The sequence below is a fragment of the Plecotus auritus genome, assembly GCF_963455305.1.
Source record: "Plecotus auritus genome assembly, chromosome: 2".
NCBI lineage: Eukaryota > Metazoa > Chordata > Mammalia > Chiroptera > Vespertilionidae > Plecotus > Plecotus auritus.
Window position 1 is genome coordinate 35015385 of NC_137771.1, and position 23748 is coordinate 35039132.

The 23748-nt window shown below is 39.4% G+C and overlaps 1 protein-coding gene across 14 annotated transcripts in view; it reads right to left on the bottom strand.

Moving 5' to 3' along the window:
- OSBPL9 (oxysterol binding protein like 9) overlaps positions 1–23748 on the bottom strand; it is a gene marked incomplete at its 5' end in the record, with an annotated part of 136723 nt that overhangs the window by 68053 nt on the left and 44922 nt on the right. For all 14 annotated transcript variants that reach the window (XM_080658055.1, XM_080658052.1, XM_080658054.1 and 11 more), the window contains one exon: positions 7126–7202. In XM_080658055.1, coding sequence (XP_080514181.1) covers positions 7126–7202 — 77 coding nt within the window. The remainder of the gene's footprint in view (positions 1–7125; positions 7203–23748) is intronic.

A 23748-nucleotide genomic window follows, 5' to 3' on the forward strand; every position in this document is an offset into this window, starting at 1 on the left:
AAAAGTCTCTACCATAATCTTTTGTGTTTTCATTTCTGATAACTATAAAAATTAGTAAGATGTTCCTCAACTTACAATAAACTTATCATATGTTGAAAATATCATTAAGTTGAAAATGCATTTAATAAAACTGACTTATAGAACATCATAGCTTAGCCTAGCCTACTTTAAACCTACCGAGAACACTTTTATTAGCCTACAGTTGGGCAAAATATGCTAACACAATGAGTATACTGTAGAGTATCTGTTGTTGAACCTCATGAGCTCATGGCTGACTGGGAACTGCAGCTCACTGCCACTACCCAGCATCACAAGAGTATTGTACCACACATTGCTAGCAGGAGAAAAGAGCAAAATTCAAAATTCAAAGTAAAGTTTCTAGTGAAAAGGTAAATTGAACCATCATCAGTCAGGGACCACACACTGAATCAGCTCAGTAACAATGTTAAGTACAAATGCTACCATGCTATTTCAGTGCCCATGTTTTTGTTTATAATCAAGTTGGCACCAAGCACTTACCACTACTTATCACAGAAGAGCATATATCATATAAATTACATATATGTGAAGTAAGAACCAACTGACCTCCTGGCACGTGCTGTACAAATGAAGCAATCAGAACAGAAAGAAAGTGGTGAGATGACAGAATTATCATATTCCACATAGTAGTGTATGCATGCCAAACCTAAAAAGAATCTATACCCTGTCAGAACCATCTTCACACTGTAAGTAGTAACGTACTTTTAGCAAGGCACTATCATTCATCACATTAAATGAATGTTAATTTGGATTTTATTGGGTTTTTTTGGTATAGAATTTGCAATTTTCTTTTGGAGGTATAGTTAGTTCTGTAACATTTTATACCTAAGAAGTTCATACCTAGTTTTAAGTTTGCCACATTAAATAACATTATGACATAACTAGAGGCCCGCCTGATGCATGAAATTTGTGCACTTGTGGGGGGGGGGGGTCCCCTCAGGCCGGCCCGCACCCTCTCGCAGTCTGGGAGCACTCGGGGGATGTCAGACTGACGGCTTAGGCCCAATCCTCCCAGGAGTAGTGGTAAGTGCTTTGGCGTGGGGTGCAGGGTGCGGGGTGCAGGGAGCGGGCCTAAGCCAGCAGTTGGACATCCTTAGCACAACTGCAGAGGTGGGAGAGGCTCACACCACCGCTGCTGCACTCACCAGCCATGAGCCCGGCTTCTGGCTGAGCATTGCTCCCCCTGTGGGAGCGCACTGACCACCAGGGGGCAGCTCCTGCATTGAGCGTCTGCTCCACGGTGGTCAGTGCACATCACAGCAACTGGTAGACCATTTGGTTGATTTGCATGTTAGCCTTTTATTATATAGGACACTTTAAACACTGGAATACTGGACTTCCCCTCCCTCCCTTCCACTTTCTCTAAAAATCAATGGAAAAAATATCCTCAGGTGAGAATTAACAAAACAAACAAACAAAAAATCCAGTGACAAGAAATTCTTAAGGGTGACAGTAAGATCAATACTGAAGAAGCTGATCATAAGCTCACACAGGAGTGAAATAAAACTGAAAGGTACTAAATGGCCAAGGAAAAATGGAGAAGTAGAGTTCAGACTAAAACAAGAGAAGGAAAGTGCAGAAGTAAAGTGGTAGACGAGGCTGAAGGTAAGAACACTGTGGTTAAAGAGAAAACACTTTTAAATTCAATGTTATGGAGGTGGTGCAGCTTTTAGTAATGAAAAGGCAAAAAACAGTATAGCTTAATGGCTAACATAGAGATGAAACTCAATGAAAAAGGAAGAAATGCAAATACCCTTTCCCACACCCATATGGCAGAAAACTCTATGAATGCCTACTCAACAGAGCCTAATAGTATGTTATACATCTCAAAGTACTCAATAGACAACAATGGAAAAGCAACCCACATCATCTGCTTGCTCCTAAATTTCTTCAATTATTTCTTCATTTAACTAACCACTATTTAGAAGGCCAAGTTCTGGGAGGGGAAATAGTAAGAGTAGTTGTTGTATTAGTGATGCAATTAACATTTATCAAGTTCTTAGGCATTGTTTCAACAAATGTGCATTTAACTCATTTAATTGTCAAAATAACCCTATAAAGTAGGTATTTTATTTTCCTTGTTTTTATAGATGAGGACACTTGAACTGAGAGAGAATAAGTTCAATGTCAGAGTTGGCACCAAAGTCAGGTTCTTCATCACAGTTCACTATCTGTAAGAAGAGAATCTTTACCTTTTTGTCAGTCAAATTGACATTTAATTACAAATTTCTAAGGTCCTATCCTCTGCATGCTTAACTTTAGAAAAAATATATTAGAGGGTATAAAGAATTATTTTGGCCATAGCCAGTTTGGCTCAGTGGATAGAGCGTCAGCCTGCGGACTGAAGGGTCCCAGGTTCGATTCTGGCCAAGGGCACATGCCTGGGTTGCATACATCCCCAGTAGGGAGCGTACAGGAGGCAGCCGATCGATGATTCTCTGTCATCATTGATGTTTCTATCTCTCTACCCCTCTCCCTTCCTCTCTGAAATCAAATTTTTTTTAAAAAAGAATTATTTTTGTATCACATGTATTTTAAAATATGAAAACTATCAGAGTCTAAGACTTCTCAAAGTTATCTTTTTCTTCCTGTTATTTCCAAAGACACGTAAGCTATCTTCTTAGCAAAAGCTCATAAATGCCAAAATTGGATCAAATTAGGTTCCTGACCTTCGGGAATCTGCATCCTAACTAGGGAGGTAGGAGTTATACATACTTTAAAAGATAAATAAGAAGAAGACCTGGTGAACTGTGCAATAAGTATGGCATCCAAAGGAAAAATACCACTTTGAATTTGGGGAATGAGGGAGGAGGGATCAGTCTGGGGAGCTCCACAGAAGAGGTTGGCCCTGAGCTGGGCTTTGAAGAAAAGGAGCAGTGTGCAAAGGCAGAGTTGCGGCAGGTGGTATTTCAGAGGACAGAACATCATGCACAAGAATGTGGAGACCAGAAATGAAAAGATGTGTTCAGAGGAAAGAAAGTAAGCAGCAGCACTCTAGTAGGTTTATGTAGGGGTATAGTGGCAGAAATGTCAAGAAGAGCAAGCTGTGTTGAGTATCTCAGTGGTTGAGCATCAACCTATGAACCAGGAAGTCACGGTTCGATTCCCGGTCAGGGCACATGCCTGGGTAGCGGGTTCCATCCCCAGTGTGGGCATGCAGGAGACAGCCAATCAATGATTCTCTCTCATCATTGATGTTTCTATCTCTCTCTCTCCCTTCCTCTTGGAAATAAAAATATATTTTTTAAAAAAAAGAAGAAGAAGAGCAAGCTGAGATTAGACCATAGAGAGACTTGAATGTCAGTCTAGCCAATTGTGGAGGGAATTTCATCTGGTAAAATTCTTAAATCACTTAAATTCATATAATATTGAATGTCAATAGTAACTAAAAGTTTTAAAATATAACAAAGAAACAAAAATCACTAATTTTTTTACTGAATCACAAATCTGCTGAAATGATGCTATAGTAATTAATTAAATTGCCTAATTTAAAAAGAAACCTACAGAAATTATGAAGTTGCTTTTAAAAAAAAAATAGAGGATGTGGAGAAAAAGGAATCCTCGTTCACTGCTGGTGGGAATGCAGACTGGTGCAGCCTCTGTGGAAAACAGTATGGAGTTTCCTTAAAAAGTTAAAAATGGAACTCCCATTTGACCCAGTGATTCCACTTCTAGGAATTATATCCCAAGAAATCGGAAAGGACATATGTACCCCTATGTTCATAGCAGCACAACTTACCATAGCTAAGATTTGGAAACAGCCTAAGTGCCCATCAACAGAAGAGTGGATTAAAAAACTGTGGTACATCTACACAATAGAATACTATGCTGCTGTAAAAAAAGATGGAATTCTTACCATTTGCAACAGCATGGATGGATCTGGAGAGCATTATGCTAAGCGAAATAAGCCAAATGGAGAAAGATAAACATAAACTGATGAACAAAAATAGATCCAGAGACAGAGAAGCATCCATCTGACTGTCAAACCTCAGAGGGAAGGCGGGGGTGGGGGGATGGGGATAGAGATCAACCAAAGGACTTGTATGCATGCATATAAGCATTACCAATGGACACAGTCACTAGGGAGGTAAGGGCATGTGCTGGGGGGTGGGAGTGGCCGGAGAGAGGTCAATGGAGGAAAAAATATATATATATTGTAATAGCTGTGTATGGGCCGGGGCAGGGGAGCAGTACTTGAAATATTAGGGGGACCACTCTGTAAAGTATATGATTGTCTAACCACTATGTTGTGTACCTGAAACTAATTCAGAATAATACTGAATATGAACTATAATGGAAAAAAAAGATGGAAAAATTGTATATTATGTTTTTCATCATCATAAAAAATAATAAAATAAATAAAAAGCATAGCTCATACAGTAATTTGTAGATCTCCTAGTTCAGCTCGTATTCATTTCTTAATCTCTTAATAACCATATCTTGGAATAATGTTTTTTAAGCTTCTATTTGAACACTTCAAGGGATGGGGAGCTCCCCACGTTGTAGGATGCCCTTAGTCTACCTTGTCTTTTCAAGCCAATTCCTGGTATGGGACAAAGATAAGTAGAGAGAAAGTGTCATAAAAGATCAGTTTTCTATAATTCAATCCTGTAGGTCAAAACAAAATCCTATGTATGCCACAATATAAGCTCTTTCATTGGAGAATAAACATAGAAAGCTATTTTCAGTATGGCAGAGTAGACATTTGGTGTTTTTGTCACCCAGCATCTTTTGTTCCTTATTCTGACTTTACAGGGGGGTGGGGGAAACCACAACCATCTTCCAACCCATCAGCAATGTGTTCTGATGAAGCAAATAACATACTGGCTCCAGGGGTGGAACATGACCATGACACTGTGATTGGTCAGGATTGGGGAAATGACTGATGATGATCAGCACAAATCCTATTAATCCTATCACATCCAGAAAGTTCCAACAAGAGTAAGATGAAATTGTTGCAACCACCTTACCACCAAAAAAAGGAGAACCTAACTAAAACTGAAGCCAACCCAGAACACGAACTGAGAAATGGAGAAGGGGGATCTGGGTCCTCATGACATGGTTTAAGTGCCTACTTCAAACCACACTTAAGCGAGATTTGCTTTTTTCTTAACCAGTTTGGGTTTTTTCTTTCCCTTTCATCTCAAAGAGTACTATCCAACACATATGGTAATTGCCAAATCCCTTAACAAAGAATGTATGTCAACTTCTCAGCACATATCTGTTGTCAATAATTTTATGTAATTTGGTTATATCATAACCAACTATAGGTACTAAATTTAAAAAAGGAATCTGGCACATTTTAACATAGCACTTCCCTTTAACATTGCCTTACACTGTCTTGTTTCTAAACAAAAATCAGTATTTTACCCTACAGAAAGCACAAGAAAATGACTACAACTTTACTATATACTAGAGGCCCAGTGCACAAAATTCGTGCACAGGGGTGGGGGGGGGTTACGGTGGGGAGGGGTCTCTTCAGCCCGGCCTGCGCCCACTCACAGTCCAGGACCCCTCGGGGGATGTCTGACTACCGTCTTAGGCCCGCTCTCCGCTCCCACCACCGCCACTGCTTTCGCCAGCCATGAGCCCAGTTTCTGCCTCCTGGTGGTCAGTGTGCATAAAAGCGACTGGTTGTTCTGGTCATTCCACCATAAGGGTCACTTAGGCTTTTATTATATAAACTAGAGGCCCGGTGCACGAAATTTGGCAGGGGCGGGTCCCCTCAGCCCAGCCTGCATCCTCTCCAATCCGGGACCACTCAGGGGATGTCCAACTGCTGGTTTAGGCCCAATCCCAGGGATCAAGCCTAAACCGACAGTTGGACATCCCTCTCACAATCCGGGACTGCTGGTTCCTAACTGCTCACCTGCCTGCCTGCCTGATCACCCCTAACTGCCCCCCCCCCCGCCAGCCTGATCACCCCTAACTGCCTCTGCCTGCCAGCCTGATGGCTCCTAACTGCCCCCCTGCTGGCCTGGTCGCCCCCAACTACCCCCTCTGCTGGCCTGGTCGCCCCTAACTGCCCCCCCCCCCCCGCCAGCCTGGTTGCACCTTACTGCCCCCCCCTGCCTGCCTGGTCATCCCCAACTGCCCCCCCCTGCTGACCTGGTGGCCCCACACAGCCTGCTGTTCAGTAGTTTGGTCGTCCCTCACTAACCCCCCTGCCGGCCTGGTCGCCCCACACAGCCTGTGTTTGGTCATCCGTCCAGTTGTTTCAGTTGTGACAGCCCCTGGCTTTTTATATATTAGGATTATATATAAAAGGCTAAGTGACTGACCATCCATCTGTTCGACCATCCATCCGACCAACCAGCCGGTACATATGACATGCACTGACAATTTAAAAATAAACGCTGACTCGCGCATGCACAGTATTTGTCCCTGTCTGACACTGGCCTTCCATTTAAATTAATTCAAAGACAGTTTCCCGTGATGCCAACATTTGTGATGACTATTAATAAATCACAAGGACAAACTTTAGACAGAGTAGGAATATTCCTACCTGAACCCGTTTTTGGACATGATCACTTATATGTTGCTTTCTCTCGAGTTCGAAGAGCGTGTGACGTTAAAGTTGTAAAAACTTCATCACAAGGGAAATTAGTCAAGCACTCTAAAAGTGTTTTTACTCTTAATGTGGTATACAGGGAGATATTAGAATAAGTTTACTCAATTTACCAGTCATTGTTTTTATCAATGTTTTTATATCATATTTTTGTTGTTTTTATATCATGTTTTTGTTGTTTTTATAACATGTCTTTATTGTTGTTATATCATGTTGTTATTGTTTATTTATTAATCAATTTATACATTATTTTCATATACATTTTACTAATTTTCTTTACTCTCTGACACTTCCATTATAGAAAAAGGGCGAATAGTAATATTAAAATATTTCTTCTACTTAATTTCCTTTCAGTGTGCATGAATCCGGGCACTGGGCCACTAGTATATCATAACACTGTAAATGCAAGAATAAGTGACTCAGAAATGAAAAGTTTTCATTACAACACATCACAGTTATTTAAGAAAACAGCAAACAAAAACTAATGAACTATCCACAAGCCATACAAAGGCTCTTACTTGAAGCTGAAGAGTATGCCGAAGAATTGTTTCTTCTAAGGCATGGATCCACTTCTCTCGCTCATCAGCATCACGAGCTGGAATAAAAGATTATAAAAATTAAAATATTAATTTCTACAATATAGTTCTATAATATTGAAAGTAAAATCTTAAACCATGATGCTAATAAGAGGTTATTAGTTGTGCATTTCCTTAATAGAGTCACCCTTCTATCCTTTCTAAATATGCAATCTACTCATAGCAATTTATAACAAAAGGAACAACTATGTTCAATAATAGCCAAGCTTACCTTTTCACTGAGAACTAGAAAAGCTGGAATAATTATTTAAAAACAACTGGCTGAAGCTATCAGAAAAAAAAGGGTAGTAAAGAATTAACAGGGCAAGATCTAGAAGACAAACATCCAGAAGATAAGCCTGGTATTTAGGGCCACTATTCTTCTAGCAGAATTGTAAATTCCAGGAGAGGGATTGTGACTAAGCAATTACTCAAAAGCCTTGTCAGTATGTGTGGGCAGGCGGTATATAAGAACCTCTATGTACTTTCTATTCAATTTTCCTGTGAACCTAAAACTGCTCTAAAAATAAAGTCTATTTAAAAATAAAAATATAGAGGGGATAAATGGTGATGGACAGAGAGTTGACTTGGGGTGGTGAACACACAATTCAGTATCCAGATGATGTGTAATGGAATTGTGCACCTGAAACCTGTATAATTTTGTTAACCAATGTCACCCCAATAAACTCAATAAAAAGGAAAAATAAATAAATAGAAGAGATCCCAGAGAGCTTTCTCACCCCTCTACCACAAGTGGATTCAATGAGAAGATGCCCGTGTACCAGGAAACACATCCTCACTAGACACTGAATCTGCTGGCACCTTGATCTTGGACTTCCTATCCTCTAGAACTGTGAGAAATAAATTTCTTTTACTTATAAACTAAACAAACAAACAGCCTTGTAAGGCCAAAAGTTGGAGAACGTGGCCCACCAACTTTGAGGACTTTCGTGTTTTGATTGGGACCACAAAGGGTTGCACCTTGAGATTAAGAATAAAACAGGCCGGGTGGCTCAGCTAATTAGAGCATCCTCCAGTGCACTGGAAGGTTTCGGGTTTGATTCCTGGTCAAGGGCTCATACCAGGGTTGTGGGTTAGATTCCTGGCCGGCACATGCAGGAGGGAACCAATTGATGACACATTGATGTTTCTCTCCTCCCTTCATCCCTCCCTCTCTCCCTTTCTTCCTTCCTTTCTTTCCCCCTGTCTAGCCACTCAGTGTATATCTGCATGAAACTATAATTTCTTTATATACTTCAACCAAAACAACATAGCACAAAAGACTGAATGCAGAATCCAGCTATCTTCTATTAAGCCAAACATTTAAAAGGTTACAAAAATGTTAAAAGATGTCATTCTTCTGTGGGTTTTTTTGTGTGTTTGCTTGCTTGCTTGCTTGCTTGTTTGGGAAAATGATTACTTCCTCATAAGCTGTTACTAGTATAATCAGTTTGTTATTGACATATTAAGTCAGGATTAGGGAAACTTTTTTTCTGCCAAGGGCCATTTGGATATTTATAACATCATTCGATTAATATTATTCACTTAATATAAGTGTCCATTGCTGTGAAAAAACTCCTAAATTTATTGAATTTCGAGTCCTGCCTGCGGTTGCCTTGGCAGGGCCAGATCAAATGATTTCGCAGGCCTTATACGTCCCAGACATTCCCACCCCTGTTTTAAGTTAATAAATAAATGATTTTTTAATCCCTCAGTTTTCATTTTTAACGTGATAAATACCAGGTTTAACTCATTAAACAAAATTTCTTTGGAGTCCTCAATAAATTTGGAAAGGGGTCCTGAGACTAAAAAGTTTGAGAACCACTGTTATATATTATATGTGACATCTTATTTGATTACTTATTGAATGCCTCCTCTACTAGAATGAAAACTTCTAGAAATCAGAAGTTTGTTGGCTTATTCGTTGTTGTATCTCTAGAACTTAGCAAAGCACCTTGCATGTTTTATAGGTAGTCATTATATATTTGTGAGGGGGTACATGATGGATAGCTAGAAGGATGCTGAATAAAAAACCTTCCATTTAGATAATTAAGTGGTTGGAAGTGCCACTGACTATAATTTGTAACCAGTTTGGACAGGATGGGTGATCAGAGGGTGTTTTTGTTCTTTTTAATCCTCACCTGACATGCTTTTATTAATTTTAGAGAGAGAAAACCATTGATGTGAGAGCAAAACATCGATCAGTTGCCTCTCACATACGCCCCAACTGGGGATCAAACCTGCGACCTTTTGGTATACTGGATGATGCTCCAACCAACTGAGCCATTTCAGCCATGGCAGAGGGTATTTTTAAAAGAAGGTAATAAAGAGGTGTGGAGAGAGAAAAACCAATTCATATGACTCTAAATCTAAAGTAATATAAACCAATGTTTTGATGTTCAGAAGATTTAAGAGCCATAGTTTAAATAGACTGCTTATCATAATTAGAAAAGTGATGACATCAGATTAGAGAATGATCTATGCACTTTATTATACTATCAATACATCTATATAATGCTCATTATTTTTACGTTTTTTTCCCCTTCCATGGCTCAGCTGCATATTCCCTGAGGTCTGGGATGGAATCTGATGCGTAATTTCTTAACTCTCAAAGCTTGGCATGTTCTTAGCAACTAACTGAAACTCGTAATTACCAGACAAATAATATTTTTGTCATCTCTTCAAATGATAAGAGATCTCCTGACCAGCATATACTAAAAACTGACCCCTCAACCCATCATATTCCCCATATTCATTTCTCCCCTGTACTTACCCCCCACACATACAACTTTTAAATATATAGTCTGCTGCCACTGGAATCTTTATTTGCTTATTTGGTATATCCCAAGCTCCTAGAATCATGCCAGGCAAACAAGTGCTCAATAAATATTTGTTGAATGAGAAATAATGATCCATTGATTTCATTATTTAGATATGGTTTCATTTTTATATTTGGAATATAAAAATAGGTTGGATTTCCTAAGAAATCATTATTTTTGCTTTTAGTATCCCTTAAAGCTGCCATAACGGTCCCCTCAAAGATTTATGAATAGTTTTAGCTGAAGTCTCCAAAATATTGAGCAAATATTGACAAGTGTTTTTCCCGCACAACTTCTACTTTGACTATCTGAAGCAATACTGAGCTTCTCTTGGACAGAGTCAGCATTGCATTGGGCAACTGGTATCTTTGATTTAGTCAAAGCAGACAGTGAAAATCAGATGTAGATTAATGGGTTCTTTTCAAGTCATTCTACAATCATAAATTTCTAAATCAACTTATTTGTAATCAATGAAAATCCTCACCAAATTTATATGTAAATGTATCCTAATAATTTTAGTTTCTGCAGAAGATGTTTCCTAATCACTTTAACTCCATGTTTTGGTAAAGGCGCCACTATTCCTTAATCTTGAATTTAAGAAAAATTAGGATTTCAGTTTGCAATCTTTAAGACCTATAATACTGACGGAGGGTAGAAAAAGTATGGGGAATAGGGTGATTTTAGAGAACTCACCCAGACATCAATAAAAAGGGCAATTTGTCAGAACAGAGACCAGAAAAGGGAGAGAAGGATACATACAGCCCTGGCCAAGGAGCTCAGTTGGCTACAGGGTCATCCTGATATGCCAAGGTTGTGAGTTTGCCCCTCCCCTCCCCACCCCCAGTCAGGGCACATATAAGAATCAACCAGTAAATGCATAAATAAGTGGAATAAGAAATAGGTGTTTCTCTCTTTCTCTCTTTCTCTCTCTCTCTCTCTCTCTCTCTCTCTCTCTCTCTCTCTCTCTCTCTCTCTCTCTCTCCTTTCCTCCTTCTTCCTTCCCTCCCTCCCACTTTCCTCCCCTCTTCTTTTCTCTCTCTCAAATCAATTTTTTAAAAAGATACATATAGAAACTGTGAAAGTATAATGATCTGAACTATGTCAGTGACTAAGAAGATAGAGAAAAGGTAATGTAATGGACATTGTGACTCATTTGATGTATAGAAAATGTAAGGGATGCAGATGTAGGGAAAGAGAAGGCTTCAAATTTGATAAACTGGGTAAGTAGAGGTGCTACTCCACAACACAGAGAATATAGGAGGAAAAACAGATTGGGAGTGGGTGGTTAAAAAATTGTATTTTGAGTTTAAAGAGACTCAGATTCAATTCTGCAATTAGGCAAATCTGATCTCCTGAAGAACCTTATTATAAAAAGTCTTACTGAGTTTATTAATTAACAGCACTCAAATATATGTTGCTAGAAAATACTCCCTGTTCCAGGAGAAGCCAACAAGTAGAACACATCTTTAATGTATTCTGAGGAAGGGGAGGGAGAGAGGGATGGAAGTAGGTAATTTTGAGAAGCTGAAGCCATGTCTCAGTTTAAGAGGAGAAATATAGAACTTCAAAAACACTTTAGCTGGCCCTGACCAGTTTGGCTCAGTGGATAGAGCGCTGGCCTCTGGACTGAAGGGTCCAGGGTTCGATTCTGGTCAAGGGCATGTACCTTGGTTGTGGGCACATCCCCAGTGGGGGATGTGCAGGAGGCAGCTGATTGATGTTTCTCTCTCATCGATGTTTCTGGCTCTCTATCCCTCTCCCTTGCTCTTTGTAAAAAATCAATAAAATATATATTTTTTTAAAAAAACAAAAAACACTTTAGCTGATTACCAGGGTTTAGGGTCGTTCAGAAAGGAAGAATGACATTACAGAATCACTCAACTTTTGAATCAGGCAATGGAAGGAAAAAGAGAAGAAATTAAAATATGTTAGAAAATTCAGGAAGAAAACTAAAGCAGGGCAACTAAAATATTTTATATAAGAAAAGAGAATTCTCTACTTTACTTTCTTATCTACCTCCAAGGCAAACAAGGCCAAAGTAGATGTGGCCTAACATGACAGAATCATATTAATAAGAAATTATAATGATCTATTTATGTTATGTCAAATAAATGCTTAGAGAGTTTCTGAACATAGATTCCTAAAAGGAAAGGACTTAATTTGTTCACAGTATTTAAGATGTTATTCCTTACATACTGAAGGTATAGAAATCCTTTAGACTTTAAAAAAAAAGTATGTAAGTATATCTTCAGGGTATAAAGCACAGTAGAGGCACTTCTGCATTATAATCTTACAATATTCATAGTAAACAACCTTTCTGAAGGCCTCTCTTTGCCCTCAGTAGCTCTCCAAGGAATTCTGCTCAGGGCAGAGAGATAGCATTAACTCCTTGCTTCTTTCTCTATATTTAGTTGTAAGCCCTTAATATAGTATCTTCACCTTTCTTTAGGAAAGCATATATTTCCAGACCAAGACTGCAGTATAAACTCAGACACAACCTCAGTATATTCCACAAGCTTTAACTCTATCTTGTAAAACAGCCTAGATCAAGTAAAATGTCATTGATTCAGCCCCCCTATAATTTAGGACTCATATTTGTAATAATTTATACCAAAGCACTATGCTTAAACCAATTCCCTAAGTACAAAATGTAAATAACATTAAAAAATTCTTAATGAGTGGCAAGAAATATTCAAAGTGATGAACAGCAAGAACCTACAACCAAGATTACTCTACCCAGCAAAGCTATCATTCAGAATTGAAGGGCAGATAAAGAGCTTCACAAATAAGAAAAAGCTAAAGGAGTTCATCACCGCCAAACCAGTATTAAATGAAATGCTGAAAGGTATTCTTTAAGAAGAGGAAGAAGAAGAAAAAGGTAAAGATAAAAATTATGAACAACAAATACATATCTATCAACAAGTGAATCTAAAAATCAAGTGAATAAACAATCTGATGAACAGAATAATCTGGTGAATATAATAGAATCAGGGGCATAGAAAGGGAGTGGACTGACAATTCTTGGGGGGAAAGGGATGTGGGGGGTGTGGGAAGAGAGTGGACAAAAATCGTACACCTATGGATGAGAACAGTGCGGGGGAGGTAAGGGCAGAGGGTGGGGTGGGAACCGGGTGGAGGGGAGCTATGGGGGGAAAAAAGAGGAACAATTGTAATAATCTGAACAATACAGATTTATTAAAAATAAAAATAAAAACTAAAAAAAAATTCTTAATGAAAATCATGCTAAAAATAGTAGAACATTGTTAGTTTAGTTCTAGTGTCTATAATAAAGCTAGAAAATGGCATCTCTTTCCAGATTGCCTGTAACTCAGATTTGCTTCCCACTGTCCACCATGAACTAACCTGTCCATATTACTACACTCAACTATACATTACACTTATAGCATGACCTTGATTTATCTCATTACCTAAAAGTAACGATTGCTAAAAGGAAATGACTTAATTTGTTCACATTCAAAAGTTCTGCAAGATGGCTCAAAAGTTCACTTCAAATAGTCATTTTCTATACTCCTATTCTTTCCATTAAAAAATCAGAGTATACCTTGTGCAAGTAAAAGTCAGTCATTATTCTGTTTTTAATCATCACCTGAGGATATTTTTTTTTAAATATATTTTATTGATTTCTTACAGAGAGGAAAGGGAGAGGATAGATAGTTAGAAACATCGATGAGAGAGAAACATCGATCAACTGCCTCCTGCACACCTCCCACTGGGGATGTGCCTGCAACCCAGGTACATGCCCTTGACCGGAATCGAACCCGGGACCCTTCAGTCCGCAGGCCGACGCTCTATCCATTGAGCCAAACCGGTCAGGGCACCTGAGGATATTTTTTCCAATGATTTCCAGAGAGTGGGGAAGGAAGGGAGAATGGGGGAGAGGGGAGAGAGAGAGAGAGAGAGAGAGAGAGAGAGAGAGAGAGAGGAAGATATATATATATATATATATATATATATATATATATATATATATATATACACACACACACATATATATATGTGTGTGTGTGTATGTGTGTGTGTGTGTATATGTATGTATGTATGTATGTGTGTGTGTGTATATATATATATATATCTCAATCAATTGGCTGCCTCCTGCACATGCCCCCAGAACCTGCAATTGAGGTACATGCCTTTGACCAGGAATTAAATCCAGACCATTTGGTCTGCATGCTGATGCTCTAACCAGCCAGGGCAGTTACTATTTTTTGAGCCCTGCTATTTGCCAGGCATCATGTTAAGTATTTATATGCAATCTGTGTAATCTTACAACAATTCTAGAGGTCAGTATTGCCATTCTCATTTTACTGGTGACCCCCTGCTCCACAATTAGGCTTCTTAGGTAGATAGGACTTGCTCTGCAATGGAGGAATAAAATTGAGAAGATATGTTGGTTTGTTTTCCTTGACAACTTAGGTATGCTTTCTCAGCAGACATATTAAAAGAACTCTGCAGCCTTGGCCGGGTAGCTCAGTTGGTTCGAGTGTCTCCTATACAACAAAAGGTTGCATGTTTGATTCTGGGTTAGGGCACATACCCAGATTGTGAGTTTGATCCCCAGTCGAGGAACATACGGGAGGCAACCAATCGGTCTTTCTCTCTTTCTCTCTTTCTCTCTCTCTCTCTAAAATTCATTTTAAAAAAAGAACTCTGCATTCAGAACAGGAACAAAATTAAATGGGGGGGGGAGGGGGAACAAACATTGATTGGCTGTTCTCCCCCCTCACCTGCAAGTGCCCCCACCAGGGATCAAACCCACAATCCAGGCATGTGCCCCCACCAGGAATTGAACCAGTAACCCTTCAGTGCATGGAATGACACCCCAATCAACTGAGCCACAGTGGCCAGGGCAGGTCAACAGTATTTGACTGACTGTCTTTTAAATCCCTATAAGGAACATTCCTGGGCCAATCTTCCAAGCCTCCCTCACACTTAGTAACAGATTGCTCACCTCATGCTACATGTTATGACTTAATACCAGTCCCTTCTGACCAATGTCCCAATTCCCTTGCCTCCAGTGGGTCCCTGCCAAGTGACAACTATCAACTTGGATACACTGAGCACAGGAGAAAGTATGTCAACCAAACCACATGATAGCATGAAAGCATTAACTACTATAAGAATAGGAAGTGTGTTGTACTGTTTAGAAGAAAACAGCAGTGAAGCTAGATCTGCAAAGAGGCTAAGCTATCAGTGTGACTGATATCAGTGTCAAAAAAGAAGTCAGTGTGACTAAAGGTTAACAAGGGACAAAAGCATGAACAAGTATCACCACGCAATGAAAATAGCATGGGTCTGAATCCAGGCTTGGCCACTTCTTATACATGTTAGCTTGGGTTAAAAACTCCTCCCAGCCTCAGTTTTATCTATTAAAACAGAAATAAAAATACCTATTTCATAGATATGTGGGGTACGTATAAGAATTACAGTGCCTAACACACTAATAGCACCTTCAATAAGTGTTTGCTTCCTCTCCATCCTACTTCCTTCTTCTATTCATCAGATGCTCCCTTCTGATGAATAATCATCTCTTAAGAAAGATTTCCAATCATCCTCTCCAACATACACACACACACACACACACACACACACACACACACACACACACACACACACACACTAGTGGTCCGGTGCACGAAATTCATGCATGGAGGGGGCGTTCCCTCAGCCCAGCCTGCACCCTCTCCAATCGGGGACCCCTTGGGGGATGTCCGACTGCCAGTTTAGGCCCAATCCGACTAAACCGGCAGTCGGACATCCTTCTCACAACCTGGGACCGCTGGCTCCTAACCGCTCACCTGCCTGCCTGCCTGATCACCCCTAACTGCCTCTGCCTGCTTGCCTGATTGTCTCTAACCCCTCTGTCTGCCTGCCTGATCGCCCCTAACCTCTCTGCTTGCTTGCCTGATCGCTCCTAACTGACCTCCCCTGCCGGCCTGATCTCGACCCAACTGCCCTCCCCTGCTGTCCTGGTTGCCCCCAATTGCCCTCTCCTGCTGGCCTGATCTCGCCCCCAACGGCCCTTCCCTGCCAGCCTGATCTCGCCCCCAACTGCCCTCCCCTGCCGGCCTGGTTGCCCCCAATGGCCTTCCCCTGCCGGCCTGATCTCGCCCCCAACTGCCCTCCCCTGCTTTCCTGGTTGCCCCAACTGCCCTCCCCTGCTGGCCTGATCTCGCCCTCAACTGCCCTCCCTTGCCGGCCAATTTGGTTCTGACTGGTCGGTTTCTATGCCAGTCAGCGTCAAAAGCTCCGCCTCCTAGGCAACCATTGGCTCCTCACAGTTCACCCAGATTTGGTTCTGATTGGTCAGTTTCTCTGCCAGTCAGCATCTCCGGGCCTATCTCCGGGCCTGATCAGAGAGGCGGGGCTGATCAGCAGCCCCTGCAGAGGCCCAGAGAGAAACAGAAGTGCGGCTGCTGGCAAAGCCCGGAGAGAAAGAGAGAGGCAACAGCTGATCAACAGCTGCCACGGAGGCTGCGGATCATACCCTGCCTCTCTCTTCAGGCCTCTCTTTGGGCCTGATCCGCAGCCCCCTCGGCAGCCAGTGCTGACTTCCAGTCAGTCGAGCCTTCAGTTGTTTTGGACGTTACAGACCCTGGGTTTTTATACATTAGGATCCCATTCACACCCATCCCCACTCAACTTAAATCACCCATATGCAAGGGCTCAACTCAAATCTCTTTTATATGATCCTCTGATTCCTCCCACTAGGCAGTCACCCAAAGCAGAACTCCTCATTAAAGCCAGCAACACAAAAATGATGCAGCTTCTTTATAGTTTATCTGAATTCAAATTCTTTTTTCCCGGGTCCTCCAAATTTAATATTAAGAAAATGCAATGATGAAAAACAACTTGGATTTACATACTGGACCAATGTTACATGTGTAATACATTACTAAAGCATCATGATCATGAGGATAAATGTTCACAGACTGAATGTAGAATTAATGATGGAGGTTGAAAAGACAAAGATGATGTTGGCCAAACTGAGTATTTTCTTAGAGAACTCACCAGCTAATCAGCTGTCTAAACGTAAAAATAAGGGGAGTGCAATCTAGGCATTACCAGAAGATAGAGCTTTAACTCTGGTATATATTTAAACTGGGATCAGAGAACTACTTGAAATTGAACGACCAGGAAGCCTCCTCTAGAATAATGATTTTCAAAATGTGAGATCCTTGAGGATAGGCACTTTGTTTTGCTCACTACTTTACACTCAGAAACTAACCTAATGACTGGCAAAAATAAGCAATTAAATATTTATTGGCAATAGGAAGGAAGGAAGGAAGGAAGGAAGGAAGGAAGGAAGGAAGGAAGGAAGGAAGGAAGGAAGGAAGGAAGGAAGGGAAGGAGGGAGGGAGGGAAGGGAAGGGAAGGGAAGGGAAGGGAAGGGAAGGGAAGGGAAGGGAAGGGAAGGGAAGGGAAGGGAAGGGAAGGGAAGGGAAGGGAAGGGAAGGGAAGGGAAGGGAAGGGAAGGGAAGGAAATAAATTTAATAAAACAGTACACCTTTATCATCAATGGGACACTCAGACTTTGGCCCATAAGAGTTTAGTTCATTGTCTATATATTCCTTTTTGAAGGAAAAGTAATAAAATGTATGAATACATCTTATGGATAAAAATTATGTCTAAAAGGCACACAGGTACTTCATGAATATTTTCAGGTATACATTATACTCTAAAGTAGAGAAGTACTTTTCTTTATATATCTTAATTTACTCTTCCCACTAACATCCATCAAGAAATGTGCTTCCAAATTGGGTAAAAAGATTACTTAACAATATATATTAGCAATTTCTCAGATGGTAGGGTAAATGAATGAGTCTAAGACTATTCTCTATTGTCTTTCAAAAAGAAGGATATGTAAAAAAAAATGATTAGCATACACACACCAACAATAACAAAAATAGACAAAGAAATGAACAAGTCATCAAACAAGAAAAAAGCACATTAAATACATTTTTGAGGAGGAGGGGCATTGGGTTGGCATCCTTTCAAAATTATAATACTAAGTGCCTAGGAGGGGTATGAAGCAGAGGAGAGTAGAAATCAACAACTCTCTTGAAAGCAACTGCGGACGATTGTTTCAGAAATATTATTTTTTTAAAAAACCTGTATAACACAGATGAATGGTTAAATGTAATTATTCATCAAATGAAATATTATGTAACTATTAAAAATTGTAGCACATTTAGTGTTATGGGTAAATGTTCATGACAATATTTTAAATTGAAAATCTAAACACTTTAAATAAAATGGCTCAATTATTAAAAATACACACACACACACACACACACACACACACACACACACAACTGAAGGATCAGAAAGAAATCCACAAACATGTTACAAATAATTATCTTTAGGTGGCAGGATTATGAGTGATTATTGGTATTATCTTTATAATACTCTATATTTTCCCAAATTCTACTAAGCAAGTACTAATTTTACTACTTAGAAATTATGGATAAAAATGGTAGGATAAAAAACATAAATTACTAACAAAAAACATAAAACTAAAAGTCCACTCTAATCCTAGCTACTCACTAAGCCAAGAAGTCTACACTTGGTTAAACTTGGGAAAATTATAATTTCAAATGTTCAGGGAGCAAGTTAGGAAGAAGAAAAACATACTAGTGATAACCAATACTCCTACAATACAGCAGACCCCAACATATGAATTCAGTGGCATTTCCCCACTTAACATCTACAGAAATTATAACAGATATTTAGAGAATTAGTTATAGCTAATTATACTTCCCTTACATGAAGTCTAAATGGTTATTTTGTTTTTATTTGAGAAGAAGTTATCACATAAAAATCAAAAATACAAAACTGCAGAGGGAAAATTTTTAAGTCAATAATTAACATAAGATAATGGAATCTTTTTTACTAATGATAATGCTGAAATGGTTGTTTTTAAAGCAAAAGGCACAAGCAGGCAACTATGGGTTAGTCCAGTGGTCAGCAAACTCATTAGTCAACAGAGCCAAATATCAACAGTACAACGATTGAAATTTATTTTGAGAGCCAAATTTTTTAAACTTAAACTTCTTCTAACACCACTTCTTCAAAATAGACTCGCCCAGGCCGTGATATTTTGTGGAAGAGCCACACTCAAGGGGCCAAAGAGCTGCACGTGGCTCGCGAGCCGCATTTTGCTGACCACGGGGTTAGTCCAATGACGTACTGCCTATTCTTCTAAATGATTAATGATGCAGATGTGCCATGCTGAGTCGATTCATGTTAATGCATTAGGGCAATGCTGCCGTAATATACTTGATCAATATAACCTTTCTGAATTAAATACTTCCCTTCACCACTGGGCTGATTTGTAGTAATTCTACATTTTAATAAATGAGCAAGCTCTAATGGACTGAGTTGAAAAGGTTAGCTATCAGACCAATCCGAGATGCCTTCCACTAAGACTTCTACAGTTCCTGGAGATTCTTTTAATTTAAACATTTTTTAATGCTTAAAATGTTGTATTTTGTTTTATGCAACTTGTACTGACTTAAAAGTATATCAAATAAATTTGCAAACAAATTTCATACTTGAAATCATTTTGGAGAACACACTGATTAAATGTCTTCAGTCAAGTCCTTTGAAAGTGAAGGTTTATTTTATGAAGAACTAATCACATACTTATCCTTAATTTTCATCTTTAAAAAATTTAGATTTTTTCAAACAACAGGTTTGCTTAAGGGCAAGACACCCTTTCTAGACAGTTTAGGACAGTGGTCAGCAAACTCATTAGTCAACAGAGCCAAATATCAACAGTACAACGATGAAATTTCTTTTGAGAGCCAAATTTTTTAAACTTAAACTATATAGGTAGGTACATTGTTATTAACTTAATTAGGGTACTCCTAAGCTGGCCTTTGCTAAAAACGTCCTCAATCTGATTGAGGTACGTTCACTGAGGTCAACCCCTTCCAAAGAGCTGCATGTGCCTCGCGAGCCGCGGTTTGACGACCACTGGGTTAGGACATAGTAAGAGACAATCTCAGATCAAGGCCAGGTCACTTGACTCTCTGTGTCTCACTTCTGTCATATATAAATTGGGAGTAATTCCATCTAATATATAAGTTGTTATGAGAGTAAAGTGGAATAATATCTGTGTGAGATCACTGGATGTAGACTAATGGTTCTCAAACTTTAGAGTGCATCAGAAATACTAAAGAGGGCCCATTCCCAAAATTTCTGAGTCAGCAAGTCTGGGTTAGAGATTCTTTCTAACAAGTTCCCAGGTGATGCTGATCCTACTGGGTTGGGACCACACTTCGAAGACTATGGATCTAGACAGATCTGAGCAATAATCCACTAATCCTGGGCGCTTTGCTTCTCTGAACCTCAGTTTCTCTATTCTAAAACTAGAAATAAAACCACTTAATTGTTGTGGAGTTTAATCTGGAGATTTAACACATACATATTCAAACTCCCACTCACACACCAAAAATCTGGATTTCTGGCTTCACTTGAAAAACTTGACAATCTGGCAACATTGGACAAGCATTACCGAAAACCTAAACTGAACTAAGTAGCAACTGCCTTTTCAAACAGGGCATGGGCTCTCCAAATTGCTAGAGTCTTCATTCAGCTTTAATCTTCACTCATTTACTAGCCCTTAGGCATTCAAATGTTCAACTTCTGGTTCCCCACCAGCAATATCCTGACAACCACAAATCTTCTCCAGCCCAGATTAAGATCCAATTGCCATCACCATCTACTGTACATTTGTGTATCCCACAGACACCTCAAACATAATTGGTCCCTCACCACCTCTGTTCCCCCTGGATTTTCTATTTCAGATGTTGACAACATCCAAATAGTAAGCCAACACAAAATGGTCATCTTTATTACTCTCATTCTCTCACCTCCAATCAATCACTAGTTCCTATAGATTTACCTCCTAAAACTCTCAAGTCTATTTCCTCTTCTCCTGTTCCATTACCACTGCTTTCATCCACTCAGGGCCTTATTAACAATTACAGCTATTTATTATCTAAAACCCTTGTCTTATTCTGTCTCTTTTCTGCTTAAAATCCTGCTTTATTGGCTTCTCACTGACCTCAGGATAAAAATATAACCTTTTTATATCAGTTACATCTGATGCCTCTGTGTATCTTTACAGCCTCATTTTCCCCCCATTGTTCTAATAGTACCAAACATTCATAGTTGTGAACACACTGGCAGGGTCATATTTCCATAACTCTGCACATGCTACAACACCCCTCCACCTGACAAACTTCTGTTCAATCTTCAGAACTCTATTAGATAGAAGAGGTAATGAGGGAGAGAGGGGAGACAGCACCTCGTGACAGGAAACTTTTAATTTTTACATTCTATACTTCTGAACAACTTGAAATTTTAAGCGCTAGTATGATTTTTAATTTTGATTATTTTAAAAAATTACTTGGAAACAAGAAAAACTCTATTCTTTTGTGAAGCACTGAGTGACTGACTCTCCATTGTATTTAGTGCCCTATACATATTTCTACTGCTACAGCAATTTCACATTACAATTATTTCCTTACATGCTCCTTGACATCATGGTCTATGTCTTATTTACCTGTATACCCTAGGTTCTGAACACATACTACACATACAATAAATGTTTGAATTCAACAGCCAGACAATACCAAAGCTGCTTTCCACCCAATGTCTAATGAATCTATATATGCAAACAACTTTGGCTGACTGATAGGAAAAGGGATCATTTTTGCCCTTGCTCAAAAAAAAAGAGCCAGTTCATAAAGATAATTTGGCAAGTACTTTCTTTTTAATATTTCTTTAAAAAGGATAGAATAAAGTTGTAGTTTTCAAACTTTTTAAAACCTCTAACATGCTAGAACTGCAAATTCAATTACTGCCTATTCAAAACTGAAGTTAACTTAAATTGACTTTGAGAATTTTAAGGCATCTCTTTATAATTGGAGATATTCTGTAATATCAAGTTACTGGAACTGGGAATCACTGCAATGACAAATTATTCATTATTTCAAGGAAGTTTCTTTTCTTCCTGGCACCAATCCTCTTTATTATAAATAAATGATGTTTCAGGATATAGGCTATGTAGGGCAGCTAGAGATTTAAACCAAAATGGAAATGAAGGGGATGGGTAACAACCTACCTACATACATTTCCATACACTTGACCTTCTTTCTCATTACTATGGATGAACTGTCCATGCTCCTAGTCAAAGGCAATGCCCCACCTCCTCTCCTGCCTTCTCAAGGACACTGATCCAACAATTCACCCCTCTCTTGCATCAATGTTTTCTCTTTATTGAATCACTGTCAATAGCATAAAAAGATACTATTATTCCTCTTACCTTAAAAAACAAAAAACTCGCTTGTTCTCATCCCCGCTCCAGCTGCTGCTGTATTTCCTACTTTCCCTTTACAGAAGAACTTGAAAACACTGTCTATATTCCTACCTTCAAACTGTTCTTCTCAAGGTCACCAATGGACTGTTAATTGTTAAATCCTGTAATAATTTTTCAGCCCTCAATTTACTTGATCTTTCAGGAGCATCTGACACAGTTGTTGGTGCCTCTTTCCTCCTAGAAACACTTTCTCTTGGCTTCTAGGGTGCCACATTCACCTGGTTTTCCTCCACCATTTGGTTGCTTCTTTTCAATCTCTTTGGCTGTTCTGCCTCATCTCTGTGCCCTCTAAACAAATATTGGAGTGCTCCAGTGCTCATTACTTGGACCTTTTCTCTTTTCTCTCTACCTTTACTCTCAAATTCTCATGACTTTAAATACCATCTATATGCCAAAGACTTCCAAATTTATTTCTCCAGTGTGAACTTTTCCCCTGAACTCAGCACCTCAACTGTAAACATCTCCATCTGGAAGTTTGATAGGCATTGAAAACTTGATTTTAAGCACGTACAAGGCTAAGATCTTCATGCCCATAAACCCTGCCAACTCTAACCTCCGCCCCCCCGAACTAGTTCCTCTTGCAATCTTCACCACTTCCATTAATGACAACTCCATTGTTGTTGCTCAAGTCAAAATTTTGGTGGCAACCTAGACTCCTATCTTTCTCTCACATGCTATTAATAAACATGCAACTATTACTTAGCAATATGAAAGGAACAAACTACCAATACACACAACATGGATGAATCTTAAAAGCATTATACTAAGCTAAAATAAAACCTGACCAAAGAGAGTATATACTGTGTAATTCCATTTGTTTGAAACTCTCCAAAAGAAAAATCTAATCTCTATTTAAAGGAGATCAGTGGTTGACTTGGACCAGGGGCTGGCAGTGGTGACTGACTCAAAAAATAAAGGAATCTTGTAGATGACAGAAATGTTCTGTATCTTGATTGTGCTAGCAGTTACATGAGTAAATAAATTTGTCAATATTCATTGAACTGTATAATGTTTATATTTTACTAGAGGCCTGATGCACGAAATTCATGCAAGGGGCTCGGCCCTCGCAGCTGTGGTGGCTGCCTTGGCCCTTGCAGCCCCCGCTTCATCCAGAAGGTCATCCGGAAGGATGTCCGGAAGGTCGTTCAGCCATCCAGTCTAATTAGATATTACGCTTTTATTATTATAGATTGTATGTTAATACCTCAATACCGTTGATTAAACATACATATACAATTTGACATCTCACTACCTCCCCTTCTCAAGGCTACCATGGAAGCCATCATCATCTCTCTTGTGGATTACAAAGCCTGCTAATTAGTTTCTCTGTTTCTGTCCCTG